Raw genomic sequence first — 17,693 nt, forward strand, 5'->3', positions numbered from 1 at the left:
GCACGCACTGTGTCAAAGGTGCACTTGGTAGAGACGGATTCCTGCTCTTTCAAATCTAAATCAAACTTAGTGCCATCCTTTAGAAGTATGGCTGTAGTGCCATACTTGTGTCCAAACTTACTAGTAGCATCAGTGCAAAGGATGAGCTTATTCAAAGCATCCTCCAGATGTCACATTGAAACCTGTCATGCCTCCAAAACCATGTGAATGCAGAATATTGGACCTGGTCACCTGTCAACCTGTGACCCACCAAGTTTTTCCAAAACAACCGTGACAACCTGTGATGCTTTTACTGAAACAACACACATGGTAGTGATAAAATCCATACAAACCTCTCTAACAGCATCTGTGTAACAGCTTCAGCCTCATCTATCCTTTCCTTGTACAGCCTCTCTCCTCCCTGAGACGCTCACACTCCTTTCTCAGGTTCCTCCTACCACCAAGTTCCCTATCTAACTCCTCTACAGCAGAGTCTGTCTCCCGAGCACATTCCAAAACAGCGACACTGTCATCTTCATCACAATCTCCTACAAAAAAGTATATCCTGACTCTAGCATCTTTTTAGGAAGATGAAACACTCTCTCATCAAAACCCCCCTGTTTCAGTCCAGCTAAATGTTTCCTGTTTGCTTTCATTCAATGTAGACATCAATCCACTCCGCTGCAGCACATCTAAAATCAAGTTATTGCATGACTCTGACTGTGGGACAGTCACCTGAGCGCGGTTGCTTATCTCCAGCATAATGCCATTGGTCAACTGGTCAGCACCAAACGTACATGGCCCTTATATAGACAAATAAGACTCAATTGCAAAATCCTGACTTCCCCTACCGTCCATACTACAACTGCTGCTGTGTCTCCACCTCCCCACAGGCCGAAGTAGCAATTATCCCTGGCAATGCATTCGTTTAGCTGGACACATTGTGCCTCATTGGCTAAAATACAGACAATCAGATCATAAAAGCCAGTGGTATAGACATGTAAACACAGACAACCCACTACTCTCTTCAAACACACACCTGGCAGTTATTTGGGGAAAAAGTTCAACAAAATATTGCTGTGAGCAGTAGGACCTGGGGTTCACAGGATGACAGAAAGGACAAAGGAAGTGTAGGATAACAAAATGAGCACTTTATCGTGTATGAACTATCTTCAAATATGTACAATCAGTGAAAGCATTACTATGTGTACCCGTCTATACCACAAGGATGACGTAAGTGAAGTTTAGTCTAGTGCTTTAGGTTGGTTATCTTTGAATGCAGCAGGTAATCATTCTTAAGGTCGATACTTAATGTATTGAGTTTATATTCCAATTCTGGGGTCAATTTGACTAATATTTCAGTCTCCTGAGGGGAAATAGGTTTTGTGGTGCCCTCTTCACGACTGTCTTAGTGTGTTTGGCCTATGATAGTTTGGTGTTGATGTGGACACCAAAGGACTTGAAGATCTCAACCTGCTCCACTACAGTCCTGTCGATGAGAATGGGGGCGTGCTCGGTCCTCCTTTTCCTGTAAGTCCACAATCATCTCCTTTGTCTTGATCATGTTGAGGGAGAAGTTGTTGTACTGGCATCACACAACCAGGTCTCTGATCTCCTCCCTATAGGCCCGTCGGGAAGTTCAAGATCCAGTTGCAGAGGGAGATGTTTTGTCCCCGGGTCCATAGCTTAGTGATGAGCTACAAGGGCATTATGGTGCTGAACACTGAGCTGTAGACAATTACTATAATTCTCACATAGGTGTTCCTTTTGTCCATTTGCGAGGTCAGTGTGGAGTGCAATAGAGATTGCATCATATGTGGATCTAATGGGGCTGAATGCAAATTGGAGTGGGTCTAGGGTTTCTGGGATAATGGTGTTGATTTGGGCCATAACCAGCCTTTCAAAGTACTTCATGGCTACAGATGTGAGTGCTACGGGTCGGTAGACTTTTCGGCGGGTTACCTTAGTGTTCTTAGGTACAGGGACAATGGTGGTTTGCTTGAAACATGTTGGAATTACGGACAGACAAGGTGATGTCACTTGCCTTGTCTGTCACTTGCCTGTTGGTCAGCACACTCTCAGAGTATACTTCCTGGAAATCCGTCTGGCCCTGCGGCCTTGTGAATGTTGATGTGTTTAAAGGTCTTACTCACATCGGCTACGGAGACGTGATCACATAGTCTTCCCAGAACAGCTGATGCTTTCATGCATGTTTCAGTGTTACTTGCCTCGAAGCGAGCATAGAAGTAATTTAGCTTGTCTGGTAGGCTCGTGTTACTGGGCAGCTCGCGGTTGTGTTTCCCTTTGTTATTTGTAATAGTTTGTAAGCCCTGTCACATCCGACAAGCATCGGAGCAGGTGTAGTACGATTCGATCTTAGTCCTGTATTGATGCATTGCCTGTTTGATGGTTCGTCGGAGGGCATAGCAGGATTTCTTACAAGCTTCCGGGTTAGAGTCCCCTTCCTTGACAGTGGCAGCTCAAGCCTTTAGCTCAGTGCAAATGCTGCCTGTAATCCATGGCTTCTGTTTGGGGTACATATTTATTATTATTTTCCTTCTTGGAATATTTGTTGTTTTGAGTAAAGTTACGTGAATTAATCATCTCTGTGTCCTGCGCCTGACTCCGCCTTACCTGCTACACCTAGACGCCTTACAGAAACACGCACCTTAAAATGGAGTCAGCAGGTGCACAAAGCCCTCCTTTGTTAGTAGAGGAGCGTGTCCAACAGCACTCGACCATGTTGCATAGTCTCGGGTATGAGGGCCTTATCGGGTGTCTGGAGTAAATCTCCCTCCTTCGACTCGTTAAAGAAAATAATTGTCTTTCAATACGAGGTGAGTAATCTCTGTCCTGATTTCTAGAAGCTCTTTTCGGTCATAAGAGACGGTGGCAGAAACATTATATCCAAAATTAATTACAAATAACGTGACAAAACACACACAATAACACAATTGATTAGGAGACTGTAAAACGACAGCCATTCTCTCCGGTGCCATTCTGACTAAGACAATTGGACTTACGGTTCATGAGAAGATTTTTAAAAGTATTTTTAGAATTAGCATATGTGCATCTATAGGTACAGTGTGACCATATTTGAATGCAGGATTTTTTCAAATCCAAACCATAAATACCTAGTCATTTGCACAACTGCATCCAGCCAAAATGTGTCTTCCTCATTTATGCCAAAATGGCTACCATTAATCCACATAGCAGTTGTTGTTAGGGGTTAACTGCCCTGCTCAAGGGCAGAATGGATTGTATACCTTGCTGGCTCAGGGATTCAAACCAGCAACCTTTCGTTACTGGGCCAACACTCTTAATGCAACCGCTGTGTCAGATTTCAATAAAACTTTACGGAAAAAGCATAATCTGAGAACAGCGCTCAGAGCCCAAAACAGCCAGAGAAATATCCGCCATTTTGGAGTCAACAGAAGTTAGAAATAACACCATAAATATTCACTTACCTTTGATGATCTTCATCAGAAGGCACTCCCATGAATCCCAGTTTGACAATAAATTACTGATTTGTTCCATAAAGTGCCATAAAGTCCATCATTTATGTCCAAATAGCGACTTGTTGTCAGCGTGTTCAGCCCGAAAAGTTCCGTTACAGTCCTTTAGAAACATGTCAAACGATGTATGGAATCAATCGTTAGGATGTTTTTAACATAAAACATCAATAATGTTCCAACCGGAGAATTCTTGTCTTCAGAAAAGCACTGGAACAAGAGGTAACTATGTCGGGAATGCACGTCATGAGATCAAGGTCACTCTGCCAGACCACTGACTCAGAGGTCTCATGAGCCCCTCCTTTATAGTAGAATCCTCATTCAAGTTTCTAAAGATGGTTGACATCTAGTGGGAGCCGTAGGAAGTGCAACTTGACTCCATAGACACTGTGTATTCGGTAGGCCAAGCTTTGAAAAACTACAAACCTCAGATGTCCCACTTCCTGGTTGGATTTTTCTCAGGTTTTCGCCTGCCAAATGAGTTCTGTTATACTCACAGACATCATTCAAACAGTTTTAGAAACTTCAGAGTGTTTTCTATCCAATACTAATAATAATGTGCATATATTAGCATCTGGGACAGAGTAGGATGCAGTTCACTCTGGGCATGCTATTCATCCAAAAGTAAAAATGCTGCCCCCTATCCCAAAAAGGTTAACTGCTAGGCTACCTGTCACCTTGTCTAGAATGATGCAATGAGTTTAAAGACAACATCTGGAATGAATCTGACTTATGGTTCCTCTGTGTTGGAAAACATACCCAATTGTCATACTTAAGTAAAAGTAAAGATATATTAATAGAAAAGGACTCAAGTAAAAGTGAAAGTCATCCAGTAAAATACTATTTGAGTAAAAGTCTAAAAGTTTTTGGTTTTAAATATACTTAAGTTTCAAAACTAAATGCAATTGCTAAAATACACTTAAATATCAAAAGTAAAAGTATAAATCATTTCAAATTCCATATTTAAGCAAACCAGACAACAACAACAACAAAAAATAAATTTATTTACGGATACCCATGGGCACACTCCAGCACTTAGACATTAATTGAAAAATGATGCATTTGTGTTTAGTAGTACACCGGATCAGAGGCAATAGGGATGACCAGGGTTGTTATCTTGATTAGTGTGTGAATTTGAATTTCTCAAAATATTTGAGATAATATACGACAATTACTTGAAAGAATTAAACATTATGAAACATCAAAGATACCAGGCCTGGTCTTCAGAGCAAATTTTGAAAAGACATTTGATAAAGTATGGCTGTAATTGATATATAAATGCCTGGGTACTTTAATTTTGGTGAATCTCTTCTGCAATGGTTTAAAGTTATGTATAGCAACCCCATATGTAAAATAGTAAATAATAGTTACTTCTCAAAGTATTGAGCTTTTAAGAGGAGTAAAATAGGGCTGTCCATTGTCTCCATATCTATTTATAATGGTCATTGAAATGCTAGCTATTAAAATTAGGTCCAGCAACAACATCAAAGGGTTAGAAATCCAGAGTTAAAACAAAACTGTCAGTGTATGCCGATGACTCAAGCTTTTTTAAGTCCACAATCTGGTTCCCTGCACAGACTCATTGAAGATTTTGATCACTTTTCTAGCCTCTCTGGAAAAAACCTAATTATACCGTTTTAAGTTTTGGATTGCTGAAAGACAGTGTTTACACTACCTTGTGGTTTACCAATAAAATGGGCAGATGGTGAAGTATACATACTTGGTATTCACATCTCAAAAAATATTTAAAAAATTGATACGATTCTGCAACCATGCATAGGTAAGTACTTAAAAATTCTCATTGATTAACTCTTTGGTCCTATCACAGTTTACTTACTTACTAACGGCGCTGCCTACTCCAGACGACTCATTTTTTAAATCATATGAACAAAATATGTTTCACTTTATTTTAAAACCTTATATAATAAAAGTTTTTGAGCAAAAATTTGGAAAGCCAAAGTTTAAACCTGTCAAAAATATTCATTCATAATACCAAATGGAAAAGTTTTAAACTTTAGCTCATAATCTGTGGATACTAAAATCATAAAGCACTTAAATAAATGTAAAACATCACAGCAAATTGAAAAAGATATGGAAAATAAAATCATACAAGGGTGGTCTATAGTGATAATCTGTGGATACTATACGATTATAAAGCTCAAATAATTATGTAAAACATCACAGCACAATTGAAAAAGATATGGATAATGGAAATCATACAAGGGTGGTCTATAGTGATAGGTGGGACACACACACACACACACACACACACACACACACACACACACACACACACACACACACACACACACACACACACACACACACACACACACACACACACAGTTGTTTTAATGGAAGGTATTTCATGGCCATGCAAGTGCTAGAACATGCAAAACAACAAAAAAATGCTCTAAAACTTTAATACATTCTTACATTTTTATTATACTTTAATTCTCTAGCTATGATCAACAAACAATTTAAGCTTGAAGAATTTACAAAATAACAAAGGCCAAATATTGTACAATCCAGGTGTGCAAAGCTCTTAGCGACTTACCTAGGAAAATTCACAGCTGTAATTGCTGATTCTAACATGTATTGACTCAGGTGTGTGAATACTTATATACAATTATTTCTGTATTTAATTTTCAATACATTTCTACAAACATATTTTCACTTTGCCATGATGGGATATTGTTTGTAGATGGGCATTTATTTAATTCATCTTGAATTTAGGCTGTAACACAACAAATACGGAATAAGTAAAAGGGTATGAATACTTTCTGAAGTTACTGTAGATTTGTGTTAAAAAAATACCAATATTTCCTGAGTGTTTTTAGATCTCCTGGATATAGGCCATACACTTCAAATCCTTATTCCTTAAGATGTATTTTTAGACTGTCTAAAAATGTATGCATTTGTATGGGCTATAGTAGTAAATTAATATTTTTCTCAAGTCATTGGATACTGAAGAAAAAGTGCAGAGAAGCAAAAGATTGAACTTTCCCCCTTTAGTTAACACTATCAACGTTTCGCTCTACTGTGGGAATTGTGCTCAAATCATCACAATATTATCCACTTTCAATGTAACAAACTGAAAACAAACTATGCAAGACTTATTTTGCAAAACAAACTGTGCAAGAGATTCTATTGCATTGACATGCAGGACTCATGAACCGACTCTACACAGACCGGTGTACCATAACCAATCAGAGCTGCAGTACGACTATATGCAAATAACTATTGCCATATCTGGATCTGTGCCATTCATTTTGACCTGGACTGTGTTAAAAGCATGAACGGTTGCGCTTGTTTTGAGATCAAAGCGAGAGCTACATGTGCACATTTGTTAATATTCTTTGCTAGTTAGTGAGTTAGTAGCCCAGTTATAGCTAATTTGGAGTCAACAATGGGTGAGTGGTTGCTTCCTATGAGAGCACAAGATCTTTGAAAAGCAAGTCAGGTAAAGAGCTTTTTTATATCTTAAAGGGGCAGTGTTGTATTTTGAGACTGTCTTTAATAAGCTAAGCAGCCAATAGGCAGAGGGTAGCATAATTTGTCTGATTCTCTGTAATAATGGTATGGGAATAATAATGAGTTTTACTTTGTAAAGTGGTTTCTTGTATCAAACAACACAACATTTTCAGCCACTGCCTCGTCTGAAGGACAAGTGGATAAACAGGTTATTGCCAAGCTGTATACGTTTATTTTCAAAAGTATCAGGGATTTTAGGCCTACATTGAACACCACACCTTTTCTGCTGCTGTAGGCTGAATGATAGAACTGCTATTTCTATGTTCAAATGTTATGAGATGCATTTTTATCCATTGTTTGCCACTCTGGTAGGTCTACATTATGATCAAATAGCCGCAGCAGCCCGTGTAATCACCCTAACTACTTGCAGGGTGATATGTGTGTGTGTGTGTGTGTGTGTGTGTGTGTGTGTGTGTGTGTGTGTGTGTGTGTGTGTGTGTGTGTGTGTGTGTGTGTGTGTGTGTGTGTGTGTGTGTGTGTGTGTGTGTGTGTGTGTGTGTGTGTGTGTGTGTGTGTGTGTGTGTGTGTGTGTGTGTGTGTGTGTGTGTGTGTGTGTGTGTGTGTATATGCCTCTGTGCCTGTGTGTGCGCGTGCCTGCATATATCTTACTGAGGTTGATGAAGTCAGTGTTCTTGACGTGTCTGATACTGTTGAAGCGTCCGTAGAAGTGTGTGGTATCTTTAGGCAGAGGAGGAATCTGCTCCAGGTTAGCATCATCACAATACACACTTCCACTGATGCACACACACAGCAAACATGTAGGCATACCTGCACAGAGACAGAGAGAACATTACACACATACACACACTCCTACTGGTATGCATGCATGACTGTAAGTCACTTTGGATGAATATTATTTATAAATATTATTAATACTATTATTACCCATATTATTACCCTCTTGCTCTTTTGCACCCCAGTATCTCTACATGCACATAATAATCTGCACATCTATCACTCCAGTATTAATGCTAAATTGAAATTATGTTCACCTCTAGGGCCTATTTATTGCTTCTCTTCTACATTTGCACAAACTGTAAATTGATTTTTTTTTCTTTCCTTTTGTACATTTGTTTATGTGTAACTCTGTGTTGTTGTGTTGCTTTATCTTGGCCAGGTCACAGATGTAAATGAGAACTTGACTTGTTCTCAGATGGCCTACCTGGTTAAATAAAGGTGAAATAAAACATGTAGAAAAATGTACGTGTCTGCTAAATGACATATTATTATTATTATTATTATACGCACAGCAGACACGTAGGCATACCTGCATAGAGAGAGATTACATTTTGCGCACACACGCACGCACGCACGCACGCACGCACGCACGCACGCACGCACACACACACACACACACACACACACACACACACACACACACACACACACACACGTGGCTCACCCAGGCCAGTGTCGGGTCCAAACAGGCCTGGTCCTTTGAAGTCCAGAGTTACTGGAGCAAGGGGAGGGGTCGGCCTGGGGAACAGGGTCATCTCCTCCTCATACTCAGGAGGGGGCATGTTGGCTGGGGGAGGGGTCTCAGGAGCAGGGGGGGCCACCGTCCCCACCTCGATCTGCTCTCACAGAGAAGAGTACATTAGTAGATTGACCAATTCACCTCTCTCAACCACTCTCTCTAGTTTCCCTTCTTTCACTCCCATCAATTCCTCCCTTCCCTCTCACACCTATTCCTATCGCCCATATTGTCCACTCTTACTTTTCTTCTCTCTTTATCTTACATCTCCTCTCTTGTTCCTTCTTTCTCACCCTCTGCTAGTCTCTCCTTTCTCCTCCTCTCCTTCTCACCTCTTGGTCTAGGTCTTCATAGTCATAGTTTTCTCCATTGAGGTCCAAGTTTTCCCAGTCTGTCTCTCCATTCATATCGAAGTCATCCAGGTCATAGGGCTGTTCGTCTGGCTCTGCCCCCCCCTGAGGGGCACACACACTGGGGCAGGGGCCTAGCAGAGTCAGGGCAAAAGCCACAACCACACACAGCAGGGCCATTCTCAGGCTACACACCTGGGATTAGAGATTGTCAGTCAAAGCGTTAAATTCAGTAGGCTTTGGTTAGTGCTAATGCTAGCAACTAAAAATGTACCAAATCATCTTAAAAATACAGCACTTGGTTTCAATTCATATCACAACCATATTACCCCTTAGGATAAACAGTTGTGATAAAGCAAATGTTGTAAATTAATTCTGTTTGATCGCAATCAGCGATAGTAACCTGGTAGATTTTTTGGTTAGTAAACCCCATCTGCATGGTAATTGATCTATATTTTACAGGCTCTTCTATTTTGTTTTTAACAAGGGCATTAGTCCAATGTTTGCATGACCTCTTGGGTCCACCTCTCCCTACTGCCTCCGGCCTGTCTAGCCTAAGTATAGCTGGAGATGTCTTGGTTCACACACACACGCACACAGACACAGATACACACACACACACAACTCCAGATGTCCACTGTCTCAGACACAACCACCTCCAAGGGCAAATCAAATGCAACTGGATATTTCAAACATTGTACAGTCTTTTTAGGTTAGATCTCCACATTTCCCTGTTCTCGAAATGTGACCCTGTATGTTTTGGTGTTTGTTTCTGCACCTCAGATCTGACCTCAGATCAGACCTAAGGATGCCAAGAGGTCACATCTAGGATCCCTGTTGCTTTGGAACAGAGGGAGTATTGTTGAGTTGTTGGTAAGAATGCAGATGGAATGTTTGCTCTAAAAGCAGACATGAGTGTGTGAGTCTGGCCTTGGGTTTGTCTGGTGCCAACAGGACTTAACACAAGTCATACACAAAACAGGATTATGCACCAGAAGTTATATTATTTGATGACCAATAAGGTCTATTGAATGGAATATTGAGATGACTGATATTATCAACAAACTGAGTGCTGATATTGTACTAGTCAAGCTACAGCTACAGAAACAGCAGGGATGAGTTTCAAGGAATGTCAATTGAATGACTTAAACATGTGCATAAATAGAAATTATATTGTACGTAATGAGTCAGCAAAATCACAGTAATGTTGTTGCCAATCAGACAAATATCCAAATCACACTCTGGGACATGACACGAACAAAAGTGGAATTACACCACTTTATGATGATGTGTACCGATTGACATGACCAGTTTATTGTATTAGTCCCTTACTAAAACCAAACCCCATTGGCCCTTGAGTCATTCTCTAGTGACAGTGGGGTTTAGCAGCACAAGAGTATGCTTAGAGAGAAAACCAAAAACACTGTGTAGTAGTCATGAAATATAACTTACCAGTGTCAGGAGTTAACTAATCTCCTTTTTATCCTCTCTCTTCTCCTGTTTTCTCCTTTAGAGTGCTGGTCCAGCAGGGTTAAATAATACCCTCTCCTCGTCTCTCCTATATTGTCTTCTCCTTTAGAGTGATGGTCTAGCAGGGTTAGCCAGTGGAGGAATGGACCCCTGTTGTTCAGTTGGCTGGTGAGGGACGTGGCCAAAATAATGGGTCATTATTAGGAGAGGTACATGGGAGGGGGGAGAAAAGGGTGCATTTGAGGGAAGGCAAGGTCATTTAGGTCAACATGTACTCAGCTGTTACTAATCCCCCCCCACCACCACACACACACACACACACACACACACACACATACACACTCTCACACATGCTCACATTCCTACTTCTCCCAGACCCCCCCTCTAGTCTTTTTGAAGGCCTGATTACTCTAGCCGAAAGACCAATGTAATGTTTGAATAACACAAGGATTATATGGTTTATATGAACAATTCCAGAACAATCAGAAACATTCACCTTCCCGAAATGGTTCTATACAGCTTCGTCCAATTCACGTCAACAAAGGCACCATACGGGAGTTAAGGTTAGGGTTAGAGTTTTGCTAGGATTCTTGGACTAACTTTGCAATAGGAGATACTCTACCTTGGCTGGAATCGGCCGGGTTCTAACCTGGAACTCCACATCCAAGCCTTTTCACCAGTTACAGTACATTCAGAAAGTATTCACAACCCTTGACTTTTTCAACATTTGGTTGTGTTACAGCCTGAATTAAAAATTGATTCAATTCATATTTTGTGCAACTGCCTTACACACAATAACCCATAATGTCAAAGTGTAATTATGTTTTTATGAAATTTTACAAATGAATTAAAATGAAAAGCTGAAATGTCTTGAGTCAATAAGTATCGAACCCCTTTGTTATGACAAGCCTAAATAATTTCAGGAGTACAAATGACCTTAACAAGTCACATAATAAGTTGCATGGACAAACTCTGTGTGCAACAATAGTGTTAAACATGATTTTTGAACCACTACCTCTTTGTACCCCACACATACAATTATCTGTAAGGTCCCTCAGTCGAACAGTGAATTTCAATTTCACAGATTCAAGACCAGGGAGGTTTTCCAAGGCCTCGCAAAGGGCACCTAAATGGGTAAAAACGTAAAAAGCAGACATTGAATATCTCTTTGAGCATGGTAAAGTTATTAATTACACTTTGGATGATGTATCAATACACCAAGTCACTACAAAGACACAGGCGTCCTTCCTAACTCAGTTGCCGGAGAAGAAGGAAACCGCTCAGTGATTTCACCACGAGGCCAATGGTGACTTTAAAACTGTTACAGAGTTTAATGGCTGTGATAGGAGAAAACTGAGGATGGAACAACAACATTGTAGTTATTCCACAATACTAATATAAATGACAGAGTGAAAAGAAGGAAGCAGTTACAGAATAAAAATATTCCAAAACATGAATCTTGTTTGCAATTAGGCAATAAAGTAAAACTGCAAACAAATTGGCAAGGAAATTATCTTTATGTGCAGAATACAAAGCGTTAGGTTTGGGGAAAATCCAACACAACACATCAGTGAGTACCAGTCTTCATATTTCCAAGCATGATTGTGGCTGCATCATGTTATGGGTATACGTGTCATCAGCAAGGACTAGGGAGTTTTTCAAATGGAATAGAGCTAAGCACAGGCAAACTCCTAGAGGAAAACTTGGTTCAGTCTGCTTTCCAACAGACACTGGCAAACAAATTCACCTTTCAGCAAGGACATAAAATAAAATGGCAAATATGCACTGAAGTTGCTTACGAATACGACATCGAATGCTCCTGAGTAGCCTAGTTACAGTTTTGAGTCAAATCGAATTGAAAATTGATGGCAAGACTAATAATGGTTGTCTACCAACTTGAGTTTGAAGAATTTAAAAAATAACAATGTGTACAATCCAGTTGTGCAAAGCTCATAGAGAAAGCCTCACAACTGTAATTGCTGAAAAATGTAATTCTAAAGTATTGACTCAGGGGTGTAAATACTTATGTAAATTAGATATATATGTATTTCATTTTCAATACATTTGCTAACATTTCAAAAAATATGTTTTCACATAGTCATTAAGGGATATTGTGTGTAGATGGGTGAGAAAAATAATCTATTTCATACACTTTTTTATTTAGGCTGTAACACAACAAGATATGGAGTAAGTCAAAGGGTATGAGTACTTTCTGAAGACACTGTATAGATATTGTCCTGTGGATGATAACATTCTTGGACATCCTGGATGCAATTTTTGGATGAATATTTGGATGAATATGAATATTTATTTGTATTTTTGCCCACTTATTCTAAGCGTCCTATCTACCCCAAATGTGTTGCAATGTGTTAGAAGAGGTGTCAAATGTACTATTCAACATTAGGTTTTTCTAAATGTCCCATCCTTCCAAATGTTTTATTTGTGACCGTAGGCAACCCCCTCAATGACTAGGGTAAGAGTGAGGGTTAAGGTTGCACTGAATGACCTAAATCTGTTTCAACAAATCTCCCCCCGTGAACATGACCCAGGTCACCAGCACAAGGAACTCTAGCCAAACAGAATCCTTCTCTCATTCTCTTTCAGAAAACAAATGGATGTCATTGGAAGTTTAGTGGATGGCAGTGCATGAGGTGATTTCCCCCTCTCTCAATATAACACACTTTGAGCTCTTAGGAAAAACATGTGCTTTATGTATTTTACCTAATGGAGTTGTGAAAGCTGAACTCTCAAGCTAAACTCTAAACCTGTTCTCTTATCCGCAGACTCTCCTGTGGTCACTAGTCAAAGGGTTTGACATAACCCTTGTGTGGTGTTCAAGTTTTTGTTATTCACCCAATGTTTGCGGGTCTGATGAACCTACAACATTATTGGGTTTTCAAAACAATACAGCCATAATAATTTATGTAAAGATACTTCATTCTTAATACATAGATGTTGACTTACATCAATTACAAGCAATATAGACACCATTAACTGTTAATATTTTCCATTTACCTCTGCTAGAAGCACAATAAATTAAATTATAATGAAGACATGGGTGGAATAAATCATGTTTGTCTTGAACAAACATAAATGAAGCAAGGTTTCCATCGCTATTGATGTTTTGCTTTGAACTGAACAAATTTTACATACAGTATTTTATGGAAATAATAAATGAGAACCGTTGAAAACAAATTAAGGTCAGTTTATAAACCACAGAGTTTTACTGGGTGTGTGTTGCAAATGTACTTGCAAGTCTTCTTGTCCTTCTTGCGTCCACACACATTGCAGTGCTTCTTCTTTTTGATACCGGATGAAAACACTTAGCTTATGAATTTTACAAACAACTCACTCACTCACTCACTCACTCACTCACTCACTCACTCACTCACTCACTCACTCACTCACTCACTCACTCACTCACTCACTCACTCACTCACTCACTCACTCACTCATATAGTCACAGCAGGTAGGAGAGTCAGACACACACACATGCAACAACATCACTCACACTTACTTCTGGTATTGGAGTTGCTGGTTCTGTGGGTCGGCAGATGGGGCACCAGCATCCTCTTCCTGAATCCTCCTCACGATGGCTGCAGAAGCTGGGGTCATTGGGATATGTTATATTTGAGGTCTTGCCCAGCTCCTCAAGAAAGAGCCGTCACCTCTGGAGCTTTCCCTCTTTTCCAATCTGGGTTCAACGCCATCCAGATGATAAACGTTTTGTACGCCGAGATGTCCAGGATGCTGAAGAATATCCCAAGTGTCCAGTGTAGGGTCCTTCTTTTGCAGCTGTAGCCAGTCACTAGCCTAAATTGTCCAATCCTCCTTTTTGAGGTCCATTATAATTTCTGGTTTTTGATGTTCCTGGCCACAGATTCTCCCATCCATATGCAGCTTACTCATGAGTACCACATTTATGCCTTTTCTTGGCACATAGTACACTAGTGGACGTGTCGGCCATGAACACGGAACTTAGTGGAATCTATAGACCTGTTCCGTGTAATCAACAGTTGAGTTGGGAGCTCTGGCTTGTTATATCGTACTGTTCCTACCATCATTAGCTTCCTCTTGAGGAGCTCCTGTCCCAGCTTGTGCGAAGTACAAAAGTTATTGCTTGTTATGTCGTGGCTACGGAGTCCCTGCTTCAAGTCTAGGACAACCTGCATCACTTGGTTCATCTCAGGGGCTCCTCCATCTTGCTTCCTCGTATACATTTGCAAGTTCGACGCATATGATGAAGCAGCATCACAGGCAGCCCAGATCTTGATTCCATATTTTGCGGGTTTAGACGGTATGTACTGCCTGAGGGGGCAACGGCCCCTAAATGGCATAAGCTGCTCATCAACAGTAACATTGGGCCCAGAGTTGTAAAACAGGGGAAGCTGATCCACCTACTTGTCCCACACTGACCTGATTGCAGCTAGCTTGTCTCTCTGCCGCCGAGCTGGTCTGGTGTCTCGGTTATCGAGGCGGATAATCCTGGAAATAATGTGGAAGTTTTCCAGAGACATTGATGCACAGAAAAGTTCTATGTCAGTTTCTGCATCCCACAGGGATTCTGTGGATTCCCCATTGGATCTGAAAACACCAGCAAGGATAAGAACCCCAAAGTATGCATGTAAATGAGTTTGGTCCATCCCTTTCCATCTGTCTCCAAAAACACGCCTTCGCTCCAAATGATTGCAGTCCAGATTGATTTTCTGGATGGTTTCTGGGTTGAAATAGTTCAAAAGAAGACTTTATGTCCTGCACATGAGTAACCGCCACCCTTGTTGGCCCTGGTTGCATCTTTATCACATTGGCAGCCATGTGGGGTGGTTCATTCCTTGGGCAAGAAGACTATTCAATTTCACAATTTTTTTACATCTAAATTTCTCCTGCAGGCTGCTGATGAGCTGGTTGCTGATGGGCTGGTCCTGGGGCTGGCTGAGGGTCAACCTCACCCTCTTCAACCAACTCACTGTCGGACTCCAAATTGACAGTGACATTATCCTCATATCTTCCAAAGTGGAAGACGCTCCTTCCACACTAACTTTTCTCTCTGCAAAAAAGGCCCTATGAGCAGAGATAATTTCTTTGCCATACTAATTGATTGTGGTAAGGAGCCACACATGCAACGCTATTTATTTGTTGTGTCCCTCCCCCAATTGGCACCTGGCTGGGGTACAGTGTGGGAAAATACAGATTTGTTTTTACAATGGTTGAAAATAATATATTGTAATAACACTGTGTAGGTTCCCACAAGACATTGTGTATAGTTTCAACACTACAAAGGGTAAAGAGTGCGAGAAAAGCAGGAGACAGGCAGTGAGACAGACAGGTTCTTCGTGCTATGTTGAAACAGCAGGCCCGGGGAGGAGGAAGACAGAGTGAAGGCACACTGCAAACCTTTTTGTTTCATTTTTACTTGTCTTCACACACACACACACACACACACACACACACACACACACACACACACACACACACACACACACACACACACACACACACACACACACACACACACACACACACACACACACACACACACACACACACACACACACACACACACACACACACACACACACACACACACACACACACACACTTTTCCACAATTTGATTACCCTCTGGTAATAGTGGACCTGAACATCACATATGTAGTATAAATGTGTAGGGGGGTGCACAATGCAAATGTTTCTTTTCAGAAAATGAGCCAAGGTCAATGAGTCTCAAGTTGAAAAAATAATTCATTGTATCATTTTTCTTTTAGGAAACATTGAAAATGGGTGCCACAGACCCGAACACCACCCAAGGATTAAGTTCCAAATCCATTCAACTAAAGTATGCCAGACACTATGATGTGTGATATGTTATATTCTATCAACTTCATGTTGTTTTCAACTCACTTCATTTAGCTTTCTGTCTCAGTTTCTGCTTCACAACACTTTTCAATTACTCTTTGATTTCCATGTTTTGGCTGCCGTAACTCGCAATACACGACCTCTGCATTCCCACAAAATCCCATTAGGATTACCATAAAATTGGAATTACTTACGAATCCAGTACTCACCTGTCACATTGATTACTTGAAAATATTCCAGTTATTCCTCATGATAGTTCTGTCAGACTCGAGTTCTAATAGAGAAATTGTGTGTAGTGAGTGCGTACGTGTGTGTGTTTGGCTGGATTAGCCAAAGAATGAACTCAGCCCCCTGGCAGCAAAGAAAGCTGGGAACAAAGTAGAATATAAATGGGCCAATATGGCATTATGATTAGAGGGAGATTGAGAGAGACTGTGTCAAGGGCTATACTGATTCAGTAAATGTGACTGATCAACTATTTCAAGAGGGTATCTAATACATTACGATTACTAGTGGTGTAAAGTACTACTTAAATAGTTTTTTGGGGTATCTGTACTTTTACTTTTACTACACTCCATTCTTAAAGAAAATATGTACTTTTTACTCCCATACTGTTATGCTGGTAAATGAGGACCCAAAAGCGACTTAACGAAAACAGAGTCTTTATTCCAGTATATGACAAAGGTAATAATCCTGGAAAAATCAAGAAGAAAACAAAACAGGAAAAAACTTAAATCCACTCGTAGTAACGAGGACAGACTGGAGACTCGACCATTGACTGCAGGTTGCTTCGGGAAGGCACCGACCGTAGCAGACTAAGACACCTGCTCACACGCAGCATCTGAAGGAGACAAAACACGACAGGGCGAGACAAGGACACAGCACAGCGAACATCATACAAGGATCCGACAAGGACAGAAGCGGAAAACAAGGGAAGAAATAGGGCTCTAATCAGAGGGCAAAATAGGGGACAGGTGTGAAAAGAGTAAATGAGTGAGTTAGGAGAATGAGGAACAGCTGGGAGCAGGAACGGAACGATAGAGAGAAGAGAGAGAGGGAGGGGAGAGAGAGGGATAGAAAAAGGGAACGAACCTAATAAGACCAGCAGGGGGAAACGAACAGAAGGGAAAGCACAAGGACAAGACAATATATGACAAAACATGACAGTACCCCCCCACTCACCGAGCGCCTCCTGGCGCACTCGAGGAGGAATCCTGGCGGCAACGGAGGAAATCATCAATCAGCGAACGGTCCAGCACGTCCCGAGATGGAACCCAACTCCTCTCCTCAGGACCGTAACCCTCCCAATCCACTAAGTACTGGTGACCACGTCCCCGAGAACGCATGTCCATGATCCTACGTACCTTGTAAATAGGTGCGCCCTCGACAAGGACGGGGGGGGAAGACGAACGGGGGCGCGAAGAAAGGGCTTGACACAGGAGACATGGAAGACAGGATGGACGCGACGAAGATGTCGCGGAACAAGCAGTCGCACAGCGACAGGATTGACGACCTGGGA

General features: G+C 41.0%; 1 protein-coding gene across 1 annotated transcript in view; it reads right to left on the reverse strand.

The window, feature by feature from the left end:
• The window catches only part of optc (opticin), a 36,885-nt gene extending 20,367 nt beyond the window's left edge, over window positions 1-16,518 (reverse strand). The window contains exons 1-5 of the mRNA XM_046312488.1: window positions 16,384-16,518; window positions 10,302-10,484; window positions 8,832-9,044; window positions 8,428-8,599; window positions 7,635-7,793 (exon numbers count right to left, since the gene is read on the reverse strand). Of these exons, the coding sequence (XP_046168444.1) occupies window positions 7,635-7,793; window positions 8,428-8,599; window positions 8,832-9,029 (529 nt within the window). The 5' untranslated portion in view covers window positions 9,030-9,044; window positions 10,302-10,484; window positions 16,384-16,518. The remainder of the gene's footprint in view (window positions 1-7,634; window positions 7,794-8,427; window positions 8,600-8,831; window positions 9,045-10,301; window positions 10,485-16,383) is intronic.
• Window positions 16,519-17,693: the final 1,175 nt, after the last annotated feature.

Source organism: Oncorhynchus gorbuscha, linkage group LG18, assembly GCF_021184085.1.
Source record: "Oncorhynchus gorbuscha isolate QuinsamMale2020 ecotype Even-year linkage group LG18, OgorEven_v1.0, whole genome shotgun sequence".
In the NCBI taxonomy this organism is placed as follows: Eukaryota; Metazoa; Chordata; class Actinopteri; order Salmoniformes; family Salmonidae; genus Oncorhynchus; species Oncorhynchus gorbuscha.